The 27,725-nt window shown below is 36.7% G+C and overlaps 1 protein-coding gene across 1 annotated transcript in view; it reads right to left on the bottom strand.

The window, feature by feature from the left end:
- Positions 1 to 675: 675 nt before the first annotated feature.
- The window catches only part of TTC39C (tetratricopeptide repeat domain 39C), a 37,910-nt gene continuing 10,860 nt past the window's right edge, over positions 676 to 27,725 (bottom strand). Inside the window, exons 2-14 of the mRNA XM_065668133.1 lie at positions 26,978 to 27,026; positions 25,308 to 25,436; positions 24,221 to 24,335; positions 20,206 to 20,560; positions 18,709 to 18,877; positions 12,422 to 12,515; positions 11,540 to 11,647; positions 10,929 to 11,038; positions 10,138 to 10,261; positions 7,622 to 7,719; positions 6,808 to 6,912; positions 5,002 to 5,040; positions 676 to 4,345 (exon numbers count right to left, since the gene is read on the bottom strand). Of these exons, the coding sequence (XP_065524205.1) occupies positions 4,256 to 4,345; positions 5,002 to 5,040; positions 6,808 to 6,912; positions 7,622 to 7,719; positions 10,138 to 10,261; positions 10,929 to 11,038; positions 11,540 to 11,647; positions 12,422 to 12,515; positions 18,709 to 18,877; positions 20,206 to 20,560; positions 24,221 to 24,335; positions 25,308 to 25,436; positions 26,978 to 27,026 (1,585 nt within the window). The 3' untranslated portion in view covers positions 676 to 4,255. The remainder of the gene's footprint in view (positions 4,346 to 5,001; positions 5,041 to 6,807; positions 6,913 to 7,621; positions 7,720 to 10,137; positions 10,262 to 10,928; positions 11,039 to 11,539; positions 11,648 to 12,421; positions 12,516 to 18,708; positions 18,878 to 20,205; positions 20,561 to 24,220; positions 24,336 to 25,307; positions 25,437 to 26,977; positions 27,027 to 27,725) is intronic.

Below are 27,725 nucleotides of genomic sequence, written 5' to 3'. Positions count from 1 at the left end.
AAACATTCAACTCAAACAAGACGATTTTTTCTCTTAGCCTCTTCACCTGGGAGCCCTTCTGGGCATCTCCTATAAATAAGCACAACTTGCCAAACAATGACTGAAAACCAAAGACAAGTCAGTCCTGCTGAGCTTAAGAGATTACCTGATGGGGAAAAGTCACACTAAAGATAAACAGCATTCTGGAAAAAGGAGCAATGAAAACGTTAGGGGTAACAGTAAGACAACTGTACATGAGCTCCCTGTGGCTGAAACACACTGGCGGGTAGAACACAGAGGCTAAATAGGTCATGAAAATCTTTGGTGACTTGCGCAAAGATTCTGAGCAGAAGCAAGCAGGCAAGATTCAGCTCCAATATGCACCTACCCTGGGTCCAGTCTGGGGGCCCAAACATACATTAAAAAAGAAGTGGTCAAAACTAGAAATAATTCAGTATTTAATGCTGGAAAGCCTGCCCCAAGCTCAATTTCTTACTGGCTCAAAAGATACAGTAGTTTTGGTTGCTTTAATACTACTTGTTTGGGATTGCACAATTTTCCATGAAAGTGATTGCTGCCACTGTTACTGTAATGAAGACTGGAAAGGGAATTTTGAGAGTTGTTTATGGGCTCCCCTGCTTTGACTCCACTGGGAGGGTTCAGCTGGACCTTCATAACACCATGGATAGCCCTGCACCAGCCTAACACTTGCTCCCATTCAAACCTCAAACAGTTACACAGCTATTTTTAAACATTAGTAGGATCACCTGTTGGAAAGACAATCACATTGCTATAAACTGAAAAGCAAATCAATACAACATTTGGGGTATTTTATTTAAGAACAAAGCATAAGTATATTATGAAACAAGCATTCGAAGTCAGAAGAAATTAAAGTGCTTGCTTTAGAGTAAATCAAAAACATTTTTCAAAGGTGTAGGAATACAACAAATACAATTGTGTGTGGTTCTTTTTCTTTAATGAAGAACAAGTAAATTTGATGACTTAAAAACACATCCTAAATCTTGTTCACTGTATGGCTGATCTCGACATGACACATGTAACTCACTTTCTAAACCAGGAGACTATAATTATACTGGAAGAACAAATGCTGAGGTAATTGCTGACTAGAAAACTTTGTTACAGAGTCACTTGACATCGCAGTTTTCCCAATGCTTGCTATCATTTTGTTCAGGAGGCCACCAATTAAGAGACAAATTTGAGGAGCGAGAGAACAAACCCCATGTCCATGTTTCTTTTCATTTCACCCAGAAATATAAAAGTGCAAGTTCTGTAAATTAACAACATTTACAGTACATCACATTAAATATGCCACCTTGTGACATCTAAAAACTCTAGTTATTTGAAATGAGTCATACTGAGATAAAAACCTGCATCGACATCAACAAAAATACCTGACCCAGTAAAGATATTAGCTAGCAAGATGCATATCCCATTATTGCTATTAGACCATGCCTCCGAGTTCCAAAGTATAAAAACTTCGCAGTTTACACAAAATAGTGTTGAAATTTCTCTCATCACAGGCACAATCTAACATATAAAATAAATTTTGACATTTACAATGTAGGAGACTCTCTTACAAGGGGAGGGAAAAAAAAATAATACAGAAACAGTTCTATTTCAGTGATGATTCGCTAAAACCACAGAAAAGCTGCAATTTGCACAGAGTTAAACTGTTGTATGACTATATAGTGTCTTTACATACCCACTTCTGGCCTGGTGAGAACAGAAGGCCTTTTAGTACATTTACTACAACTTGCTAGCTACCTCTGAGTATGCAGACCTTAGATATCCCAACACAAATCACATGCAGGTGCTTTGTGTCCTGAACAGCCTAAACTCACATTATACTTAAGCAGTGCATTTAAAAGGAATTTTGTCTGTAGCTATATCCTTTCTAACTGTCTCTCTGATTGCAAAACGTTAAAAGTCAAATAGGACAAAATAAGATTTCAAGTACATTAAAGCCCATTTTTAAAATCATTACGGAACTCTAAGTAGTCACTATATATACACAATATATTGTTTTCTAGTCAGTACTTACTTGGATTGACCAAATAAGGTTGAACACTCATTTATGACTCAGTATTACTGTCAAAGTTGAATAAAAAAACCCCAGTGCACCATCTGTAGCACATCTAGATTATAAAAAAATAAAACTGCTTTCGTAAGAGTTAAGAGACTCTCCTCTCCTTCCAGAACTGTACCAGAAGCATTTAACTGCTCTAGGAATGCCTTTCATAGCAGGAACTGTGTATTTCTAGAGAAAAATAGAAGTGTCTCCATTTCATCCGGCCCACCAAATAGGATATTACTTTTCTCCTCCACATCAGTCTTGCTTTAGATGCAGCCTCAAAAGCAAATCAATGAAGGTTATGTGTGGGCAAGGTCTAAAACTTTGGCAACATATTTTAGAAAAAGAAAAAAAAGAAAAAAGTTTAAGCTAAGGAATTGTTTAAGGCAACCTGACCAAAGTAAATATAAGGCTTTTGGATAGCTACTTCCAAGAATATCCATTTTTCTTAGCTTTGCAAAAGAACATAATTCTACTAACTTTCTGGTCAGATTTCCATTCATAAGCTTCTTTTAAAAATATTTACCTTCCTAGAACATGATATTAACTGAATATAAAACATAAAGGGATACAACATATTACAGACAAAGGTAAAAAGAAAAAAGCTACAAATGAGTACGCAGATGGCCAAGCATAAAGAATTAAATGGTCATGATAAAAGATCCAAGCTCTCTGAGGTATTTCAGTATCTTAACACCACAGGTTTGGAACACCACAGGTCTACCACATAGAGACCTCATATTTTCTCATGAGACCCCAACTTGGAGTACTGTGTGCAGTTCTGGTGTCCTCAACATAAAAAGGACATGGAACTGCTGGAACAAGTTCAGAGGAGGCCACAAGGATGGTCAGGGAACTGGAGCACCTCCCGTATGAAGACAAGCTAAGAAAGCTGGGACTGTTCAGCCTGGAGATGAGAAGGCTGCGTGGAGACCTCATAGCAGCCTTCCAGTACCTGAAGGGGGCCTATAGGGATGCTGGGGAGGGACTCTTCATCAGGGACTGTAGTGACAGGACAAGGGGGAATGGGTTTAAACGTAAACAGGGCAAGTTGAGGTTAGATATAAGGAAGAAGTTGTTTACTGTGAGGGTGGTGAAGCACTGGAATTGGTTGCTCAAGGAAGCTGTGAATGCTCCACCCCTGGCAGTGTTCAAGGCCAGGTTAGGCAGAGTCTTGGGTGGCATGCTTTAGTGTGAGGTGTCACTGCCCATGGCACGGGGGCTGGAACTAGATGATCTTAAGGTCCCTTCCAACCCTAACTATTCTACAATTCTATGATATTGTAGTATTGGTGTAACTATCAAAGCAGATTTTGGGGTTTGTGTTTTGTTTGGGAGTTTTTGTACCTTTAAGAAGTCACTGCTATAAAGATTCAGTAGCTTGAATGAAAAACATGTAAAACTACTGTATCTGTCCCATATATTTTAATGCAATATTCAGAATATTAAAAGCAGAAATAAGAACTGCCCATACCATAACTGCATGTCAAACAAAGTAAGTATTTGGCTGGAATGTACCAGAAGCAGAGATCCTAAATATCGGCATAATTTATATCACAATTATGAGCTGGACTGGGAGAAAGGAATAAAGAATGGAAGGGGATGTGAAGTTTAAAATTCACAGATTAGTCCCCATGAAGCCACTGGCATAAACCACTAAAATTTAGTAAGATCTGCTTTTTGTGGCTGAACAGTTTTTGTCCTTTTTTGTACTGGCTAACACTTGAGGAAAAAAATAAAGTGGTCTGACCATTCCCAACTTCAGCATTTATACCAATTATTTTTATTGTATTATTCTAATGAAACCAGAAGTGCTCCCCTTTTATTTTAGATCTAGACCTATTTTAAAAGGTAAAAATCACACCTGCCAATATTGTTGAAGTAAATCACGTGTGCTTATTTAGGCTAACCGACAATGTTACAAGCAATTGCGTTCAGCTTGGTTTAAACAAAATAAAACCTGAAGAGTTAAAAACACAAGGTCACTTAACCTTCTTCCTGGTTGATTTACTTTTAGTTAAAATTGTCATGTTTTACCAAGCCATACCAACCCTGACCGTACTAGGAAAGTGTCTCTGGCACAAGTGGTTTTCAGAAGAAAAGCTGGTCTTCCCAACAGCTTTTTCTTCTGCTTCATCTTAAAGTGCAGAAACTGCGGGAAAGGATAACAAGATTTCCTGACCGTCACTGTGGAACTACTTCCCTTAGAGAGGCTAAAGCTGCATGTATGCGGACGTGCAATCTGTTCTCAAAATCATAGCCAGTAAATTCCTCCTGGGGGGGTGAAAAAAAAGAAAAACATGTAACTATTCACCTCCTTCACTGTCAGACATGAAGATAATTTTACTACTAATGCTTAAGAAGTCATGTTACAAAAGAGACTGAAGAAAAGAGGAAAACTGGAGACGGCATGTTGCCATTACCAAAAGCAACAGAATTCTTACAGAAATTCTAAGTTGGTGAAGAGACCAGAAAGCTTCTATTTCCAACATGCTGTTTGGATCCTATGTACTTGAACAGCACCTGAAAAGTTCTGCAAATCCAAAAGCTCTACAAAATCCCAACATGCCCAAGGCAGGAACCAGTTGGAAGAGACAAGGAGTGGAGAGCTGTCATTTTCAAACTTTCTGCAGCCAAATCTTAGTTGAAATACTTGTCAAGGTTCTAAAACTCCAGGAGAGGTCACTAATGAGGGCTCTCCTGGACTGCCCTCCTGTGCTATGACTGACCTAGAAATATGTACCTACGCAACATGCATTAATGTATATTTTTACATTAACGTGTATCTACATGATAGTGTTGTGTTGTAGCTCATAGGTAAGGGACACCAACACTCAACATCCACACACCCTGCCCCAAACTCCCCAAACCACAAACTCCCAAATACCCTCATCTCAGAAAGATACACCTGAAAGTGTCTTAGTTTTTACCTTGGCTTGGAGAAGTAAGGTTTTGCCTCTTGGCACAGTCTACAAAAAGACAAACATTCCATTAGAAATGCATTGCAAATGTTACAGAATATAACTTAAGCATAAGGCCTGGTCAGTCTGGAATAGTTTATCTTGAAAACAAGGTATCAAGCAAACAAAACCCTCTCAATCCTCAAATTCAGAAACTAGAAATACTAATGAAGCACCCAAGAAATGCAGTATTAATGGGTTTAGTCTTCTACAGCAAATAAGAAGATTAAAGCTTTAAATGCAAGTTACTACTGGCGATGGTGAGCCAGTAGTACAGATAAATGACTAACTAAAGAGAAATGACTGATCAATAAGTAGCTTTTGTTTCTTAACCAAATTTCAAGCCATTTCTTTAAAAAACAAGCTACTGGATTTTGAGCATTAAAGTGCTTTAGAAATCTCAATTTCAAGCTCTCATGGAAAAAAAAAATTTATACTTTCAGATTAATATTTACTGCTGAAAAGCTCATGTTTTATTTCTTCTCATATAATAACTTTTTATTCTAAGCCTTACAAATAAACAATCAGCTGCCTAATATGGGTCAAAAAATAGGTTCTTTTTCAAATATATCTAAGTATAAACATATTTATTTAGACACTGAATTTAACCAATATAACACATTTACAAGAAAAAAATAAATCAGTAAACTTCTTGACATAACCGTATTAAAATCTTAAAGAACTTGATCAGAATTAAGTTTAAAACAGAGATGTTTCATTTACTACATTATCTGAATCTTGTAACTACAATAATTTTAACATGAAGTAAATTTAACAGCATCCTTTTTATGCTAAAACGCATGTTCATATCAATACATGTTGTTCAGGTCTTTAATATGCTCAGCCTCTCAGGTAAATGTGATTTATAAAATCCTATTCCCTTCTGTTTCTTAGCCATTACAGACCTCTCACATTACACCTCAGCTAGTAAATGGAATTTTCTATAAACGGCAACCACTCACTACTGATTCCAGCTCTTGCTTTTCCCCACCCCAAGCCATTTTATTCAAGTCAAGAATCATTTACCTCCTCATTATCCGAGCGCCACAAGAGGGAGTTTCCTGCATGCACTTCACATACTAAGCCCTACCATAGCTCCTAGGTACAGCTACAAGCAGGGGCTTCCTCAGTCCTCAACACTCAACGTGAACCATGTTACCACATTCGCTTACTGTGTGCAGTGCTACATGTAAAGCAGGGTGGAAGGAAAGACGGCTCTTACATTCCCAAATTCTTCAGATAACCCACCACACAGTTTTGAGACACTTAATCAAATTTAAACATGAACATTGGAAAAGCAGGCAGCAGGAACATTACTGGACTGACAGCCTCCCCACCCAGGCCTCAAGGCCCAGTTCTAAGGTGTAGGGCAGCAGGGTTTTCAAAAAGAAAAAACATTTTAAAAGCATTTTCTAGTTTTGTCCTCTGTCATGATAATGATTTCTATTGAAAGACTTCCCTTTCCTTCCCTCTCTAAGGGGAAGATTCAGCTCAGATGATTAAATCTTACAAGATTAACAACAACTGAAACCACAATCTTAACAGGAGACACTATGAGCTCAACTACTTCATACACTACATAAAGCGATGGGTGGGTTCAGGCCATTGCCCTGCAACTGCTTCCCCTAACTTAAAACCCAAATCAGTTTCTTTATGGTAGCTATAAAACAAATTTGTAAAACTTAATATACATTATCATCTATAAACTTTAGTAGTTTGTATAGTGGTATGTTGATTCCCCAACTTCATTTTAAGAGTTTAAAAATAGGTTATTACCTCTGGATTGTCTAACAGAAGACAACCAAGTTCATAGCAAGCATATGGCTGGACATACAAGTTGTTCTGACGGCACAGTTCATCTTTAGCAGCTCGCTGAAAGAACTATAAAGATTAAGGAAAAAAAAAAACCAAAAGATTGCAGTAATACATTAAAGTTGACTGTTTGATACTTAAAAAAAAAAAACAAACAACAAACAGAAGTACATTCAACTCCAAGTACTAGATATCAGCCCAAGGTTAAAATGAGAACACATTAAAAATTTCCAATGACAGAGATTCTTTAAGCAAGGACCCAGAGATTTTTACCAATGCTATTGTATCAAGGCAGTAAAATCCCCCAAACAGTTCTAAGTAATATATTGACTGTTTCAAGACTACTTCAGCTTCATACTGGAAAATACTGCCTCTAACAAGGATCCTTAACAAGTACCTGGATTACTTGAAATATGCTTGAAAGAAGCAGGAAAAAAAAAGGGGGGGGGGGGGGAATGGGGGAAGATTTTTGAGCCAGTATGAGCTCCCTTGTTGCTTCTGTGAATTGCATTTTATTATGGGGAGGGGAAAAAAAAAAAACAAACCAAAAAGCAGCAGAGCAAGGCTTTTTTCTCTGTTCTTTCCAGCTTCCCCCTTTAACTCTTGCTCCTAACGAGCCACATTAGCTGCCATGTTCATTGGCCAGCTGGAATTCACAAAACAGAATGATCAATAGCACTGCAAACTAATGGCTTGTCTAACACACTTACTCAACAATATTCAACAGAATAGCTCATAAAATAGGATTAATGGTGGAAATTATCATTTAACAACTTACCTGAACAGCGTCTTCAGAATTTCCTAAGCATTTATGTATGGCACCAAGAAGCAAATTCTTCAAACCAACAGCCGATGTATCATCAACATCCTGACAAGCTTAATGAAAATATTCCAGTAAACAAACAAGATGGATTGAAATCCTTCCTTAGACAAGAATTGTGGTCTACAGTGACTTTCAGTCTGATGATTAAAATTAACCAGAAAAAGGAGATGCCAGTAAATTTAATATAAATCAAAGTCATTTGGTTCATTTTAAATAAAACCAATTTTCTATGAACCACATCAAGCAATCTGTCACTCGTGAGTGTAATTCTTAACCAGAATGAATGGGCTGATGTCAAATGCAGTTGGTGTTCTTCTCACAAGAAGAGAAGCCATTTCTCTACCAGTCTTTGAAATAACACACTAAAAGGTAAATGTAAGATACAACTACCTCTTTCTAGGGTTATGAGAAACTGGTTTGTCCCAGATATTGGAAGGAAAATACACAGTCCAAGTTACAAGGAGCACAGGGCAAGAAGTTCAGACAAAGCTGATTTGTTCTGAACTGAAGCCAAGTGACAGATGCATAAAAATCTGTACTGGACATAAACCCCAGACTAGGATAGTTTGGCATCACAATTCTCAATGCTGATGAAAGGATAAGGCTTATCTGTCACAACTTAGCTAGTCCACAATCTAGGGACAGACTGTGCCTCAGCTGAGGAGTAGTGCTCCGTTTCCAGGAAGAACAGAATCATGATGCACAATTACAGTCTCCAGATGAATTTGGCTCCATCTTGATCAAGCTTATTATCACCAGCTTTGTTAAACCAAGGCTAGTCCCATGAGGAGGCATTTGCACTTGTCTGCACTGTCGCCTCCCAGAACGTACTGGGAGACCTGCAGGGCTCTTCATCCATCAGAAGGGGCTGAACTGCTGTGCCTGGAGCTGTAGAACTCCTTTAACTTCACATTTAGCCTCATCTCAAACCCTGCCAGATCTTAACTGGCTCTGCATTCACAACACAGTTAGTCCACAACCCAAATAAACTACCTATGAACAACTAAGAGTTCGCTGCATGAAGTATTTGGACATTACACAATACATAACACTGTCAACTCTTGGCTTGTCTTGCAAGTCTCAAGTTAGCATTTTACTTACAAAGATACATGTGGATACAGATTAATTCCTTTCAGTCAACTTTTAGTCCTGAGGAAAAGCCTGGAAACTCCCCCCTGCACATTACACTCCCATTGTTCAAGAGAAGAGGAAGCAAAATAAAATGCCCTATCACCTCTTCATTCTTAAGATACATGTGGCACAGCAATAACGCTCTCATTGCACAGAAAATCTTCAACCGAGGATCACTGATAACAGACACATTTGTCAGTGTCATACAAGAAAGGTATCTTTGAATTGTAGCCTGTACTGCTATTTCACATTAAAAGGTGAACCAGTGGATAGAAGCTTATACAAGGAGGACCTGCACTGCTTCTGAGTGTGTGGGAGAGAAGTACATCCTCTTTACAATGTCTAAAGCTGATTGTTCTGAAGGCAAATGACACACAAAAAATTAAATTCATTTTTACCTAATTATAATCTAATTTTAAAGCCTTCACCATTATCTCTGGGACTTGAAAACTAGGGATCTGAATATAATCCTTTGCCATCCAATTTAAATGGAGAAATTATCTTAAATTAAAACCGGACCAAAACTTCACTACTAGGCCTCACTCTCAACTTAAAGACTGGTAGTTTTGTAGCTTAACATGAAATCCCCAAAATTCCATTGCAGAAAAAAAAAAAAAAACAAAACAAAACAAAAAAAAAACAACAAAGAAGAATCTTGGTGGGAGAGGTTTTTGTTTTATTTTCCCAGTGAGCAGGTAACAACCTGAAACTCAGGTTTTGGAATGTTTACAGACTGTAAACATGAAATGTAAACCAGACTGACTGCAGGATGGAGGGTAGAGTATGGAAAACTTCACGATCAATATAGCTATCATAAGCTTCATGTGACAGACATCCAAAGATATCTGGAGACTAAGAAAAAGCCAATCACAAAATGCTCCTTTCAGCACTAAGACGGTCCCAGCAGCCAAGATAAACAGAACCCTTATGTCATAGATGACCTCACAAGCTACATATTTCCTCTTAGAAGAAAACTGACATGCAGAAATGAACTGGCAGGAGTTTTATTTTTCAGCTAGGTTTAAATAAATTAACTTTTGCTTCATGACTATGAACAATGACACTTGTTTCATTTTAAACAATGGGCAAGTGCAACTGATTAAAAAACATCTACATGCAGCAGGCAGTAAAACTTCTCCCAAAACTTATAAAAATGGTAAAAATGGAGTATTAGCTGAATCTAAAAATGAGTTATCTTTTGTTACTCAAACTTTTTTTGCTATGACATGCACAGAAGTTCCAGTTTTCATGCTACAACAATCAGCTACTCCACACAACAGAAGAAAATGATACATCTCATCAAAAAAAGTAAATAGAGAAATCAAGAATCCATATTATACCTTGGCTCATGTGCTGTAGGTTCGAGAGGGAACAGTTTGGAAGGGCTTTCCACAAGTACAATACTTCAATAGATGCCAGGACACATAGTTCTTTGGTCGGCATTTGCTTTCTAAACCTATCTGCCTGCAAAGTGTGGAGAAAGAGGGAAGAGAGATCTGTCATCTGTCCTTTTATGGGGAACATAATATTCACAAACAATATATCACAAACAGTAATTCTGTTCCATCAAAGCATCCAGCAATTTATCCAACAATTTTATGAAAATAAAGTCAGCGGCAACTTTAGGACTTTAAGACTGAAAAGCAAAATCTTTCAATTAATTTAAGGGCTTACATACTGATCAAAATTAAAGCCTCCTTGTACGCAGCCTGATTTGTTTTACTGTATTTCACAGTCCCAAGTACACACTGACTGGAGGCTGAAAAAGTAAGATCTGCAAGATCATCAGTTAGGAGGCATTTGCTAGACAATTCCTAGCTTTCAAAAAGAACTAAGGCTTTGACAAACAAGACAAGATAAAAATGACTAAGAAAGGCAAAGGCAAAAGGAAATTTCCAAAGCAACTACAGCCTTATGTATTTTTATCTGTAATAATTACTTTAGTTCAAAGCAAATTGCTAATTCACATTTCCTTTGCTAGGTCCTTAAAATACATGATACTATTATTTTTCCACAGATGCAACAGAGCAAAAAAACAAATACATCCTTCAAAAATAAATACTGGTAAAGAATCCAATAAAATTATCAAGTGTAATTACTGTACTAAGTCAGCCTATGCTAAAACCCAAACCTTTTTCACTGAAAATTGTTCAATCTGATTGTTTTTCCTTTTGAAAAGCTTCTGAACTTCCTTGAACACATTCTGAGCACCATTGACATCACCAGTGGCTCCTTGACATACTAAAGAACACAAACAAAAAATGTGTTAACACTACTGGAATATGAAACAGGAAACAAAGATTAGATATTACACAGCCACAGGAAAACACACACTCACTTCCAAAAAGGATCCAGACCTGAGATTTGACAAACATGCAAATTCAACTCTCCCAAGTACCCTCTGTGATCATTAATAAGTCAGCACTTTTTTGTATCCATTAAAAGAACTAACACCCCCCAATCTCTAAGGATTTATTTATTAAATCTTTGTAATACAGTTTATGACCTGTAACTACACTGACAATCATAGCTACTATCAAAACTGGGGGGGAAATGTATGCACATGCATGTATATGCAAGTGTACATTTATAAAACCCCCAAAATTAAGTAAGTCTGGCATAAAGGTGCATAAGCAGCAGGCAGTGTGGAAGACACTATGTGCACTAGCAAATACCTCGAAAGTGCCAAAACCTTATCACATCGCTGATTTATCACTTATCCAACACATTGATTATACTCACCTGCTGTTAAATAAGCATAGTAGCACTGGGACCACCTGGATTCATTTTTAAGCCTTTCAAAGGATTCAAATGCATCTTTGAAATTCATCTCTATCATGCTGCACCAACCTAAAAGCAAAATTAATTTAACTTCAGAGAAAGCACAGTAAGTCAAATTTGGTGTCAGTGTTACTGCAACATACCGCCTGCTACAAGAGCTGGAGCTATTTCAGCACTTATAACAGTAACCGGAAAAGTTAAACCCAAAACAAATCAATGAAACACTTAAAGCCTGGTTTAAATTTACTGGGAAATGTTGAATTATAAGATTGCATATAAAGCAATGAATCCACTTCAGAGCAACAACAAATCTATACAGACACCAGAAGCTCTTTTTTTTTTTTTAATACCACGTTTTGTAGGATGATGAAACTTACAAAGCTACCACTTGCTCCCTTGGTCTTCCCCACTGTGACATGATCCCTTAACAAAACACATTTAAAGCTTGAAGCAACATTATCTTCATCACTTTAAAGACTTGTATGCAAATTAAGAACATACTGCTATTGACAGAAGGAAATGAACACGAAATGGTCCTGCAAGCCATGAAGCTTCACTAGCCCGATTTGGTTTTGGCACAGATATTGTCATTCTACAGACAAATGATTAATTATCCTTCTAAACAATATTCTGGAGGTGAACAGTTTGCCCTTGATTCTACTTGTTGAATTCTACTTGCCTAAACAAGACAGAATCATTACTACAGTCCATCCAAGACAAAAGACAGTATTGTAAAACCTTTTTTAAAATCCTAATAAAAATAATCCAGTCCAGTTCAATCCAGCCAGACAAGTCCAGCTGCTAGCCTGTACTTGAAAGTGAGTGTAAACATATCCAACTTACCTATTTCATATAAGCAGACATGTTGAATCTCCCTTTGGTCTGTTGCAAGTTCCAAAGCGGTATGAAACGAGGTCAAGGCACTATTGATTTGACACTGAAAGTGAAATAAATACATAAATTAAAAAAAAAAAAAAAAAAAAAAAATCAGATGTCTGAAACTTGTTGGATACTTTGATGTTGATAAAACATTCAGGCTTCTATTAATAGGCATTTTAAAATAACTATAGTTAAAAATATCAATATTGAAGTGTCTCAGACTACAGACTGATTTGATTAGGGAGTCACAACATCCCATTGAAAGGAAAACCTCCAAATTCATTTCAGACTCCACATTATTTTAAATTAGCTAAAATCCACCACAGAGCTAACAGTTTGGAAAATAGCCAATATTAATTCAATATACCAGCTCCACATTGCAATTCCTTTGGCAAAATTCCCTTCTCCCAGCTCTCTCGACCTGATCACTGCTGAATGGACGTCTGGGCAAATTATGACAAAGTCTTTATTTATAATAATAAATGAGCATCTTAAAGAGGTCCCATAATGAGCAGATTTTTCCATGTATTTTGTATTCATGATAGGAAACATAATATAAAAGTCAAATTATAAGAGACAGGGGAAGTAAGAATTACTTATACAAAGCAACTCAGTTTCATACGTAAATGAAACTTTGGATAAGAATGCAATGGTTCTAATAATGAGTTCCACCATGTACAGCAGTAAAACTTATAGACATACAGTATGGTACCCACACTCTGAAAGTCGTATGAGAAGTACAGAACACTACAGAGTTTAAAAAGGCTGGGAGAGGGATAGTAGAAAAGTTTGATACTGTAATAATGATCATCAATAATTTACAGATCAAATTTACGATTTCAAGATTCTCTCTCAACCTTAAAACTCAGAAATCAGTGGCTCTATTCCTTCTATTTGCTATTATGTTTGAAATTGGTTTTGTCCAGTAAACTTCTGAGTAATTTCATTTCTACACTTATGAGTCATTCCACCTTTAAAAGTCATATTTTTAGCATTTACTATTTTTCCCAGTATAAGATGGGACTTCGCTATAATAATCATCATAAAGGGAGTTTTATTAGTTTCATACACAGACACACTATTTATCCTGCTTTAACAGTGTTCCCATATTTATTCTCACATACAATTATAATTATTTATATAACACAAGAATCTTTAAGCCACACTCTGCTGGCTAAGCATGTAGGTGAAAGAAACCCTTGAAAAAGTAAACCTGTCATCATACGCAAGTATAACTGAATTCAATAATTCCTGCAAATATCTGCAGCACCGTATCTTAAGACCACACACACACACACAGAGTGCTAGAGTGATTTTATTAGATTTTGTTATTTGTCTCATCACAGAAAACTGTTTTAGTTGCTAAGAAACAATTTAACCATAAATCATACAGACTGCATCAAGAGAGCAGAACTGCCAGCAAAGGGATCCACAGCTGTACCAATATAAACATTGTGAAAATGTGTAAATGGTGATTAGACTAAGATACTTGTTGGCATGACAGAAGAATAGACTATACAAAAAGACAGGCAAGTTGTATTTGCCCCCAAAGTAACCAGGGAGCCTGAGCAATGTACACCTTCTTTCTTCTCAGGGCACTTTCCCTCTCCCAGATCCTCTCTATTCTTCATCAGCACTATGAACCCATAAGGCTTTTAAGAAGTCATACTCAGTTTTAAGGGGAAACCAGCAAATTACATCTAAAATGGGACAATGTGTGTTGGGGGATACCATGGGAATTTCAGTCCATATTTTCTATTCCCTAACACACATATGCCCCAGACACCCCCTCGCTCTTTTTTCCTTAGATATATCAGAAAATCAAAATAGAGTAAAACTAGGATTCTGTCCTTTATAGCTGAGAACAAACAACTAGAGAGGCCCACACAGTTGCTGAAAATAAACTCTGACATTCCTTACACAAGCTCTGAAAATTTCTTTACTTAACACATCACTTGAAACTTTACAGCAGAAAACTCAGACTCTTCAATGTTTATTATTACTCTTGCTCTCAGACTACTTTTCTGTGCCACTCCTAAATAAGAATGATACCACTGATGCTGAGATGCCTACAAAAGGCAATTGAAATACAGGAGTACTTGTCAGCATTACATTTAAGCCTACAACACCACTGCACATTTTCACCAGACTGCAAATCAGTGTACACCCAAATGTACCACTGGTGTTTTGCCCATCAGCTGGAGTACTTGGTACTTTTCCCTCCAGACTCTTAACATACACTTATACCAACTGACCTCTAGAGACCAAGCCTCAGAACTCAGAATTTTTGGCCCAGCCCTAGAGATTTGTTGTTGTTTATACATACACATCTGGAGTCTGTTCCCAACCAAAGAAAAGTAATCTTGCCCAGTTCATGATTTTGCCAAACACTATTTTTGCTTTATACACTTACCACTCTCCACATGAAGCTATCAATCCTTTTAAATATATCTGAGTAGGGCGATTTTAAAAAATTAGATAAAGATATTTTTTTAATTATGCTTATTAGGGGGAGAAAAAAAAAGGAAGAAGAAAGCAAAACTGCAAGCTGAAAAGCAGAAATGGGTAAGAATTCAGAACACCACCTTTAACTCCTGCCACCGTATGCCCATCTTTCACTACTGGCCACAACACCACACTTAAATAGTCTAAGTCACAAGTAAATTGGTATTTATTAATATAATTATTAGACAATGCAAATTTAGCAAATGGATGGCAATATTTTTATTTTCACAGTAATAAGAAAGGCCCAAGGATACAGCCAGAAACTGAATTTCATAACAGTGGGTTTCAGCAGCTATTATACTAATTACATTTTAAGTACCCTTTAGGCACAAGTACAAAACATTATTCTCACTTGGGTTTAATAGCTTAAGTTTACATGAAACATCATTACCAGCTTTGGTGGAAAATATTTCAAAAACAGAAATACTTGAGGCTGGAATACATAGTATATCATCATGTGGTCCTTTCCAACCCTAACTATTCTATGATTCTATGTCAAGCACGTAAGTATGCCCATAAAAACAGCCTAAACGTAAAAAGTCATGAAAAAATACTGCTTTTAATATGCAGTCTCTTAACTTACTCTTTGAATAAGCGAGACATGTGATCAGCCTACCAGTGCAACTTTTAACTTTCTGGTGCACTTTCATTCCAGCTTTCCCAGATCATCCTCCTCTCCTTTCCCTTAACTCATTCATTTCAACAGTCTCCAAACGCTTTCAGACTTCGGTTCTCAAAAACGTGAAGCTGGGAAAAAAGCTGAAAGATAATTTGGTCCATGCTTATAGTACCTGTAAGGCTACTTCTTAGAAAACCAGAATCTGTCGAGGCTTTTATTGACTAATAATCACACATGCTTTTTGGTGGACAAAGCAACAGAGTCACATGTTCGTCATTTGTCTTTCACAGTACTGTCACTGCAAAATCTTCCTTTCTTCTCAACTGCCTCCCTTGGCAACTTTCTCCTTTGTGAGATTTGTGTCTCACTGTCTAGTCTTGCATTACTGCTTTGGCTTTTTCAACAGCTTCCTCACCTACAGGTGTCCATGGTGGCACTAGGTTCCTTACTGCCTTTTTTTCCTCCACAGAAAAAAATGCACACATACAGAACTATAGGTGCGTGCAGACTTGCCAGTGGAAGCTGAATATACATACCATCAGCTGAAATGCAGGATCGAAAGCTATAAAACAAGACCAAATGACTGAGTACTAACAGGCTGTAAGAGAAAGCCTATAATGACCACTACTGATCTGTACTTACAGAACACACAAGCTTTTTCGTATAATATCTAAGCTGCCTTTCATCTGTACACAATTAAATTTTATCAGAGCTGTTATGATAGTTGTGATGCTGAAGACCATAAAACAAGCTTCATCTCAAAGTATACTTTTAAGTGCATGTAGGTTAAAGCACAGACTTTCCAGTTTCAGTAAGCCACCTGAAAATAGTATTTCTGTGCCAGCTGGCAACTGTTTGAACCCACCTGTGTATAAACAATTTCAAGGAAGGCCATAAAAGCACTTCCCAGGCTTTGCACAAGCTCTCCTCACCTGTCTTGGAAATTATGTGGACATTACAACTCAGCGTATCAGTTTGTAACCTAAGAATTTATGTGCACTTCTGGTTCAGAATGTATAAATGTGAGACAGATGCAACCGTGAGCGCGTCATGCAGGAATCCATTGCAGCTCTCTGCGCCATTGCCACCAGATACAAATCTACCTTCACTATTATGTCAACAACATTTGAGCAAATTAAGCTTGTAAATTCCTACAGTCTACAGAAAAGCCTGAGACATTTAACAAAAACATTTAGACACAGCAAAGCCTGAGTGATACAGTATCACTTAGAACAAAGATATTTGGGGCAGGGAGGGCAAGGGGGAAGAGGCTGCTGAATGGAAAAGTTCTCATGCAAACACACACATGAATAGCAAAGGAACATTTTAATTCCTGTTAGCAACCTCTAAGCTTTCTGCTGACTAAGGGCATGGCTACATAGCACAATGCACAGCATTCTGCCTGCCTAAGCTAACTGATTTCATTAATATGGCCAGGCTGTCTCTGGCACAAACTATTTCACTTAGAGATAAACTTTGGTATCTACATCCTGCATCATTTAATGCACAAACATTGTAAGGTAACATGTAAAAAAACCCTCTCCTCTGAAACATAACTATGCTCCAGAAAGGGACTGACTATACAAAACTGACAATCATCCCAAACCTATCCTATTTACACATAAAAACATATACACAGCTTGTTTACAACTTACGTTTAAATTTTTGCCCTGTTTGCCCTGAAAGTCAGAAGAATCAACTGTATTTTATTCATTACACTAAACATGAAATTGAAGGGAGGGTGGGGAGTTGTAAATACCAAGTCGTACTCTGACAATCAACATATGTACATTTGTAACTGCACATGCATTCATTGTGTAGCCAGTCCTAACATATTTGACTTTTACCTCTAAAATGTAATAATCATATAATTGAACAAAGACCACTAATGTCTTTCCACTCAGAAAACAGCCATACTTCTAAAGCCTGACAGCTTGCCCACGACAGTGTAACTCCCCCCCCCAAAAAAATCAACATCAAAATCCCATGCAAGAATGAAGCCTGCCCCTCTGTTCTGTTATTGTTGTTACTTCTCTCAAAATATTAAGCTGTATTTGAGAGTTAACTGCAAACACTAGCAAAGAATCATAGAACAGCTAGGGTTGGAAAGGACCTTAAGATCATCTAGCTCCAACCCCTTGCCATGGGCAGGGGTACCTCACACTAAACCATGCCACTCAAGGCTCTGTCCAGCCTGACCTTGACCACCACCAGGGATGGAGCATTCACAACTTCCTTGGGCAACCCATTCCAGTGCCTCACCACCCTTACAGTAAAGAACTTCTTCCTTATATCTAATCTAAACTTCCCCTGTTTAAGTTTTAACCTGTTGAGCACCAACATTAAGAACTGGATTAGCTCTTGTAATTATGACATTGAGATGAAGGGTCTGAACATTCTGGGTCTGTGTATTGGCTTTTCTTGTTAGTGTGACTGCACTAGAAATATCCTAGTTTGATAAAAGCAGCAGTTGAGAGTTGCCTACTTTAAAGTACTCACCACCATCTTCTATTATCACAGATTCTTAAAGAATAACTCAGCCAAAACCCATGACTGCAACTGTCATGATTCAAACATCAACATGTTTGAGTAACACTCTGCAACAGCATTCACAGACACATTTTCAGTGAATACATTCCTGCTCAGGTCAGAGCTCAACCTCTTAAAAGCAAAACCAGTTATCTGAGGGCAATTACTGCAGAGAATTATCTGTATATGAACAACGCATAAGAATGAAAAGGGGAAGAGAAATACTGTGTACTCAGCAGATACATACTCAGATTTTAGCTTGACAAGCGAAAACTGAAAGGGAGCTATTTATACCACAAGAAACTCATGAGTGACCAAAAGCACTTCCTTTTAGCCTCCTTTATGCCTTCCAAATGTATCAAGCAGCTGAAACAAATTTGAAAGTGCCATTAATTCAGATAAAAGTAGAGGAAGAGCAGGTTTGGCATGTGACACTGAAACTGGGAAAGAGTTACTCCTTTCTTCCTATCTTTCCATGTTATCTGTTTTTTTGGTCACAATTTGCTGAAGCTTGCACAGGTCATTCACATCAGAAAAACACAAAATAATGAAGGCTGGAGAACAGAAATCGGTCAAAAGGAAGACAAACATGCAATACCTCTAATCGCTGTATCCTTCCCTTGAAGAACATGAACAGAGAAGAATTTGGATAAGCAGATTCTTTTTTTGCAAGAATTTCTTTTGCCTCTTTCAATCCTGCCTTGTTATCACTGCCATCAAGGGCAAAAAAGGGACGAACAACCGTGTGGTACCACAACAGAGCTAATCTAAAAGAAACATAAGGGTAAAAAGGATTACAGCTCTTAAACAGAAATCTAAGGGTAACATTCTACACAGTAGAACATTATACAGCTTAAATTTTTACATGATCCTGAAAGAAAGATAGATATGAATCTTTTCCTATACAACCTGGCTATAAAACAAACACAATGCTATTGCCATATATCAATGTTCTTCTAAACTGCACCTGAACATACAATGCAGTGCACATTATTCAGAAGTAAAGTAACAAGCTCATACCATCAAAGCAGTTGAGCCTTTAGAACTCTAGATTCTAAAAAAGAAAAACCCACAGGAAAACTTCAAAGATGAGTTGTTAATTACAGGGAAAATAAAAAAACCAAAACAACAAAACCCAAACTAAACAAAACCAACAAAGTTAAACATACATCAGCAGACACACTTGGAATCAGCGTCAAAAAGAAATACATCCGTTGTTCAGAAGAGCAGACATCTACCTGACCTACATTGCTCCTGGAAACAAGGGCAGAGAACAAAGCATTCCAAGGCCATCGGAAGGAGGAAACACTCTGAAAAATAGGATTTTCCTTTCCCAAAAAGAACAAATCAACACGAGCATTTAATCTTAAGCTTTCTTAAACAATCAGAAATCCAACCCTTCTCAAAGAAGAGACATGAGCTCTGCTGTCAATGTTTCAAAAGTGACACCTGATGGTACCTCCAGTAGGTCCCCTAATAAAAGCATTAATTTAGAGATAATGGAATACTAAACCGATTTATGAGGGTAGTTTAAATGAGGTCTGGCTAACCCTTCATGATGGAAAAACCTGAATGCAGTATGAATGCTTGGGAAAAAGAAGAGTACACAAAAGAATACTCTAAAAATACTGTAAGGGAACATCCCATTTTACCCAGGTGCTAAAATTAAAAATAAAATGGAAAATATCTTTGGCTAATAGTAAGGATAAACAGCTAAGTGAGCTCAGTGACTCATACAAAATAGTATACTCTCCATAGAGGAGAATATAACTCCGGTAAATTTACTCAGCCTTCAGGGAGTGCTTTGATTTACTCTGCTGGCATGTAAATTACTAGACATTAGGTCTGAAGGTACTGAAGAATACAGCAAAACACTGACAAACCCCAAATATACATAAATAACTAACAGCAGAGAGATCTTACACACTAGGAAGTGACAAATTTATTAAACCATGGCATGTTAAACAACAAACAAGTTTATTTTACCTGCTGTTGTTTCCTTTAAAGCAACATGACTTTTTGCTTTTGACTTTTTTCCAGTTACTTACTTCTAGTATTAAGTTATCTACCAAAGCATTTCAATATAGCTACTCACGTAGCTAAAGGGGCCTTCATGTCCTTACTTTCACTTGCATACATCAGTGAAGAAAGCCCCTGTAGGCGGTCTCCAGGAAAACCCAGCAGGTTGATGATTTTGAGCAGGTTTGGGGGCACCATGGATATGCAAAGATGAAAAAGTCCATATCCAAAGCTAACAGCACCTTTCAGTCTGTTTAGCGAATCCTCCGTTACACCTTCTGCAGCAATATGATTATCATTTGCAGCATCAGAAGTCAAGGATTCCTGAGTTGCTTTCTTCTGATATATTTCCTGAAGTGTATTAATGTCCGTATAGCACTTATTGTAAATTTTCCAGGCTTTTCGGAGTATCCACCCACCTTTTATGTATGCTGGGGAAAAATAAAGAAAAAAAAAATAATAAAAAAATCAAAAAAATCAAGGTAAAACTACTTTAAGGACATATTTCAAAAGTAGAACATGGTAAGCATTAAATGCTATTTCACAAATCCTAAGATGTTCTATTTGCATTGACTTATTGTATAAAGGATTCTACCACAGCCACTGGCCTCTCGAAGAGCTCTTTCATACAGGGAACTACAAACTCAAGTGCTTTTCAACCAGAGACTTAAAACCAGCCTGCAATACAAAGAGACTTCCCCTCAGCTATGTAGCAATACAACTGTCAGAAAGAAAGAGAAATCAAAGAATTTCATGCTGGATTCTGCTTCACTATAGAGTGGAGATGAAATGGCTGCTTGGCAAACAGAGAAGCAAAACTCAGAGAAGAGATTAAGTCTCTTAAATCCAAAAGATGTTAACAAGACAGTTGATGGGAAAATACTAAGAAACCCCCTTCCTTCAGACTACATAATAAGATTTTCAACACCGCTTTCTTACTCCTCATATGAACACAGTGCCTTGTAATTAAGAACAAAATCATAGAAAAAAAAGAATGCATAGATTTTATGGCTTAAAAACATTTTTCAGTTACCTAATTTTCTCAATTTCAAATGCAAGCTGGGTACCTAAATTTCAAAAGAATCTGGTCTTGAGCATTCCTCATTTGAGAATGAGAGAATTTTCAGTCTCATTACCCTCTATACAGGAGGGTAAAGAAAGGCATGACACCAAAAGATGAAGACGTCTGGTTTGCCTATTTACACAGCATTCATCCTGGTTATAGCACATCCTTGGATAATGACAAGTGGTAAAGAGACAGCAAACAAAGAATATATTTGTACACATTAACTGTAAAAGCAAACATCAGCATTTTGTCTGTGACAGAGCACTGAGAGTTTGGAATTGTAGTGACAAAGGAGTTAACTAAAAATCAGAGAAAACAAAAGCATGGGTACAGCAGCAGCATTCTAAACACATTACCAAATTTCCAGGGATCAGTGTTATATAAGTGATGCCAGAATTGGATAACAGGTGGGGTGTTTCAATGAAAAGGAGAACACTGTTAATACCAAACCACTCTTTTCAAGCCTTTGACATCTTTGACAAAATCCTTCTAATTAGAAACCAAAACCATTTCTAGAGAAAGCACCATCACAGACCAGACCACCTAGTTTTTGATTCTTCTTATATGAAGAGGGAGTGAAGTTAGTTTGACATTTTTATGAAACTGCACTGAGAAAAACTGCAAAATTTGTATTCTCAGTTGTGACAGGAGGGTTCTGTCAACATGAAGCTAAAGCATTAAAAAAAAAAATCCTCTGTCTTGGGTTCCATATTAAAGTGTTATAATAAAAAATGTAAACCCCTGTCATGATTCAGCTGCATCGCAAGACTAACGTTACTTCAGTTTTAAGGAATTAGGTCACTTTCTGGCTGCACAGAATACTTTAAAAGTGATGTGGTTAACCACAAAATGAATGTTCATACAACTATGCATAGCAAAGCAGCAGACAAATGAGGGAAAACCCCACATTCTACATATCCTACATACAGTGTTTCTGCTAACAGCTAATTACTGTGCTTAGATGCATGCATCAAATGTGAAGGGTACAATGTGGAAAAAAAAAAGTAGTTTTAGGCTTTGCTTCTGTAATTGTGCTGCCATTAGCAGTTCACTAACACAGCATAACCCCAATAGATTTTATATACTAAAACGAAACAACCTAACAAATTAAAATAATATATTTCTGACTTTTTAAATGTAAAAATTAAAACAAGCCCAACCAGTGAGCTGATTTCCCACCATGATGGGAAAGTGGTCAGGCCCATGACAGCGGTGTTAAGTATCAAAAAAAGGTAGTTCAATATTGCTGTGGGAAGCTAATGTAAGTTGCTGTGTTACTAATTTTATGATGAAACTATCTGTAATACATCCATGAGGGCGGAAAAGAAAATCTAAAATGTGTTAGGCACATGAGAAAGCAGCCTGCATGTCATCATATGCTTCTTGTCAAACTGTTCCAGGAAGAAAAACAAAAAACGTTTCACCCATCCACTGATCAGAAATATCTGTCTGCCTCTGAAGAACGTATTTTGGTTTTTGGGGGTTTTTTGGGGTTGGTTTTTTTTTGTTTTGGTGGGGATTTTTTTGTTTGTTTTTTTGGTGGGTTTTTTGGTTGGTTGGTTGTTTTCTATGAAAATCATACTCATTTCAATAATCTGGTTGCTATTTTGATACAGAAACATGATTAAAAAAAGATGTTTTATACCTAATCAGAAAGATACTATAGTCAAAAAACTGAAATAATGGATTGAACGATTCAGTAATAGCAGTAACCAGCAGTTGCGGAGGTGGTATTTAACTACAGATTTCAGGTATATTTTTTACTGAGTAGAGTAACCCAAATATATCACACATCCTGCAGTACTCTGCTACCTATTTCAGTTCTCTAAGCAGCACAGGAGAAAGGGAACAGATACCACCCTCAGTTACAGCATCCAACCCAGTTATGCAGCTGCAGAATACATACTGAAATAAGAAAACAACTTCAAGGGAGAGCCCCCCCCAAAACAAAACAAAACCCCAACCAAAAGAACCAAACCACCACCAAAAAAAAAAAAAAAACCCAAACCAAAACCAAACCCCAAACACAAATGAAAACACAGAACCACACCAGAACAGTAAGACAACCTTCTTGCAGCACTACACATGCAGCAGATGGATAAACCCACTGAATTTCTGCTAGCTAGAACCAAGCACTTTCTTGATGACTTGGAGGAAACCAAGTCTGCACATCACAGAAAGTATTATGTCCTTAACTGAAGATCTTAGTGTTATTTTAAATAATCTGAATGTTATTTCCCTGATTCCTTTCAGCAGGGTTTCACTGTCAATCTGGTCTGACTGGTATAATTTATTTGTTACGAACCTGGGAATGTGCTCACTTTGTATATGACCCTGACCTTATTTTCTATAAACTAATGGATGAAGGCATGTTTTAAGATTGTGCAAGAAATCCAGGAATGCAAGAGAACATTAGAAACAGATTTGCAGCAGAGACAAGGAGGTTTGTATTCAACATGACAGGATTAACCTCTTGGGCACACATGGACACACTTTGGTGACCAGAGAATAAGAACCAATTCAGCACTTCCATCTTCACCACACTCCATTTAAGATTACTTTCACTGGCAGTTTGTCACCTCCCCGAGCTGTCACAAACAGAATGCATATGGAACATTAGGATTTTCCCAGTGGCCAGGACTTACAGCCTCTTTTATCTTATAGGCCACACCAAGCATGCAGATGCTACCTGCCTTTGTACCAACTCCTCAAATGCTTCTATGGGAACATGAAAGGGATTCCAGCCTATCTAAGGAGAATAGGTTGTATATGATTACTGGTGTGAAAAGAAAAAAGCAGAAATCTGTAATCTGTAGTAATACAACTCATTTTATGATACTACTACTTACACATAGGTAGGTAATACATCTGCAAGTGTACCAATCTTGGAATGTTTCAAACGGAACTACGCTCTTTCTTACAAAAAAAGATCTTTACTGACAGTCATATTGCCACTTTATGATCAAACTTTAATAAAAAGACATCATATGAAAAAAGGTATCTAAACCTTAAAGCCCCAGCACACCTGATAACTCTTGTTTAACAAATGAGAGCACGGCCAAGTAGACTTGACAGTCTGCTACAATTATTTGTCTTTGTAGACGATCTATCATGGATAGAGTGGATTTCCGTCCATCAACCTGTTTGGAATATGCAAACACAGAGCACAGAAAAATGTTAATAAAGATTATACAGAATATTAATCAAACTAAAAAATTAACAAAATCCAAAATTAACTTCAAGTGGTACTACTGCTACTAATTTAACTCAGCATTCTCAAGTGCAAAACTTTCTTTGACAGGTCATCAAGCAAGATCCTACTTAACAAACAGGGAAATCTTACATATATACTACCAAATATTTTTCTTAAGATTCTACAAATACTCAGAACAGATTTAAATTTCATTTCATTAGTATTAACAACATCAGACATGCAACTAAAAGACACCAGATAGCAAGAGCACAGAAAGGGGTATATGATAAGTGACAGAGAAAATGCAATGCCTTTAAAGAGCAGAGAATTAAATATGTTGCATTCAGTACTTTTTACTAAGTAAACTCAATATTGAAAAGAAATAGCTGCTGCTTCTGCTGTAGATCTGCTACATCACAGTAGGCAGGCCACTCACTGGACGTTTCTGTACGACTGCTTCAACTAGTTCTCAATCTGCATGCTTCATTCTTATTTAGAATGAAAAGTCTAAAAAAAGGAAAGAGAATTCCCTAGGAATATGCCTGGCACACAGCACTATGCAGCCTCAACATCACAACTTTTGACTGTTACTAGAACATGTATGAATTAAAGTTAGCCTCAATTAGATGGGCTACAAGCTTCCTGAAATAATTCCAGCAGGACACTAATTTGATGTGTTAAAAAAATTACTAACATCAACACAACCTGCTGCTTTAGAAGACAGATTACTGACTCTAAGTATTTTATGATAATTAGGAAATCCAAACAGAATATTTTACTGAATTTCTAAATTTAAATTGGTCTCAACTACTGTTAACATATCAAAAATCATCAATTCAAAATACAAAGAGAACAGAAAGGAAATTCCAGAATTTTTTATCTAATACACAGTTCCATGTCTTACAAATAATATTCTTACATTTTTTTTTATTTTATTCTTGATTGTTTCTATAACTCCAGCTTCTTCGCTTTCACAAAGTTTCTCTGTCGCCTTTAAGTCATCACAAGCCAGCTGCATCTTTTCTTCTTCAAATGTCATCATGGCATTCTACCAAACACAAACACATTTGAATGATAAAAGTCATAAATATTTTCATTTCTATAAAAGCTATAGGATAGTAAAAGTTTGTATGAAAACTTGACATTAAAACTTACTAGTAAGAAAAAAGTATTAATACACACAGATCAGTACACATACTTTACACAGAAAAAATGAACTAGAGAGTTGAGAGTACTTCACCAAAATTTCAAGACAAATCAGAATATATTAAGTCCTAACCCCTTGTCTTAAAGCTTCACATGCAGTCAAACTGAATGTGCTGTCATATTACATTAATCAGAAGAAAAATTCATATAAATTAATTTTTAATTATGGTATTCTAAGGCATGATTTGCATCTGTGCAGGTACTGCTTTTATAACAATTCATCCACGTAACAGGCCTCCAAAGCCAGTAACAAGTAACAGCTATTTCAAAATAACAACCACAGTTCCTACACATGTATGAAGGAAAAAGCCACATCCTACTCCAGCTATTGCTGAACCAATTTCAAAAGGATTTCAGGACAACTAACTTCTTTTCCTGATGCCTTATTAAACAAAAGCTCTGAATGAAACCAGCACAACAAGCGCTGCTGCTATGTTTAGAACAGTAGCTAAGATATTTCCAAGATCCATTAATGCTGCACTGTGATGTTACACTGGTTCAGCACATCAATTCAGATAAGCAAGCCTGAGATTCTCTCTCTTTCCTTTCTCTCTCCATGGACTTAGAAGTATATGCTTATGCCCCCGGTTTCCTAACCAATAAATTTTTTCCATATTGCATAGTCTACAAACATTAGAGAAAAATCAAATTAATTTCATTTACAACTTACCTATTTGTGGCATATTATAATAAATCCTGTCCTTAAAAAAAGGCAGTATTAACATAGATGATTTCAGGTGTTATCTAAAATTAAGCACCAAAGTCAGAGTAAGGACAGTCTAAAAACCAAGATCTAAATATTTTCTAATACACCTGCTCATATTTTATACAAGATATTCTCATTTTCAATACATTAAAAAAGAAAAGTATTTAACACACTCATTATGACTCTTTCTTCATGGCTTGGAAGAAAACCAAGTCTGCACATCACAAAAGCATTAACGGGCCCATTATGACTCTTTAGTCAGTCAATAGTTCTACTCTATTCTATGAAACAATACGAATGGACTGAACTAAAAACTTTCACTAGGCAATATGGATGGAGAAATTTTCAATAGCAAAAGCTATGAAGAAAATGGCATTTATGAGTATTATTTTAATAAAACCTCTAGTGCGCACTTAAGAGAGGGGTTTATTATAGCATTTTTAATGGAACACAAATATTTCATATATTGCAGAAGCTGAATCACAGAACCTTTAGATTTAAAAAACATGAATAAACAAGTTTTATAATAATGATTTGGTTTGTAGCTACACTTAATCTAAAAATTTGAAAACAGCCTCATAAAAATAAACGAAGTATCAACCATTATGAACACATGCATACACATAAGCATTAACCAAAAAAGAAGAGGTTTATACTGTCTGCTCTCAGCTACTCACCAAAAAACTGACAAAACTGGCTCCAAAACTCATTAATGGGCTATGGTTTCTGTAAAGAAAACAAATGTAGTTACTATATTTGCACATATTTCCTATCATAAAGATAGATATTGCATTTCTTGATTTTAACTTATAGATCTGTAAATAAATCTTGGCGGTTTGTATCAAGTTACAAACAAATATATCCTGCAAGATATAATGGAAATGGAAAGGCAAAAGCAGCATCATTTTTATTAAACTGAATTTATCTTCAAAAAAATTAAAAATCAAGCATTAAGATGTGGATACTAAGAGAAACCACCACCATCAAAATACATTCAGTGCAGGTAAAAAAGGAGCTGCAGAAAATTTATGTGAATTCTATTCTCCTTTTGTGACCCATCACTACAATTTTGACCTAGCAGACATACATTATCTGGTTCCATTAAGTGATTCCCACTTCTCCCTGTTCCAACGAATTTAAGTTAATCTACCCAGAATTAAAAAAAAAAAAAAAAAAAAAAAAATGCATACGCCACCTAACATAAAGATGCTGGAAATGCAAAGTTCTCACAAGGTTTATGGGTTTATAGCTGTACTGCTTCAAGTCCAGAATACGTATCTTACGTACCCACAAAAATTAAGTGGGATAGTTTTTAAGATGTTTCACCTATTCTGTCTGTGGGAGTATTCCAAAAGGGTGCAATCAACTGCCAGATCAAAAAATGCAGGCAAGCAAAATCTTGGTAATATATGGGACAGGTTGTAA

The sequence above is a fragment of the Lathamus discolor genome, chromosome 2 (assembly GCF_037157495.1).
Source record: "Lathamus discolor isolate bLatDis1 chromosome 2, bLatDis1.hap1, whole genome shotgun sequence".
Classification (NCBI taxonomy): Eukaryota; Metazoa; Chordata; class Aves; order Psittaciformes; family Psittacidae; genus Lathamus; species Lathamus discolor.
Note: the sequence above shows the minus strand (reverse complement) of the source record. Positions and strands in the feature narration are given on the sequence as shown.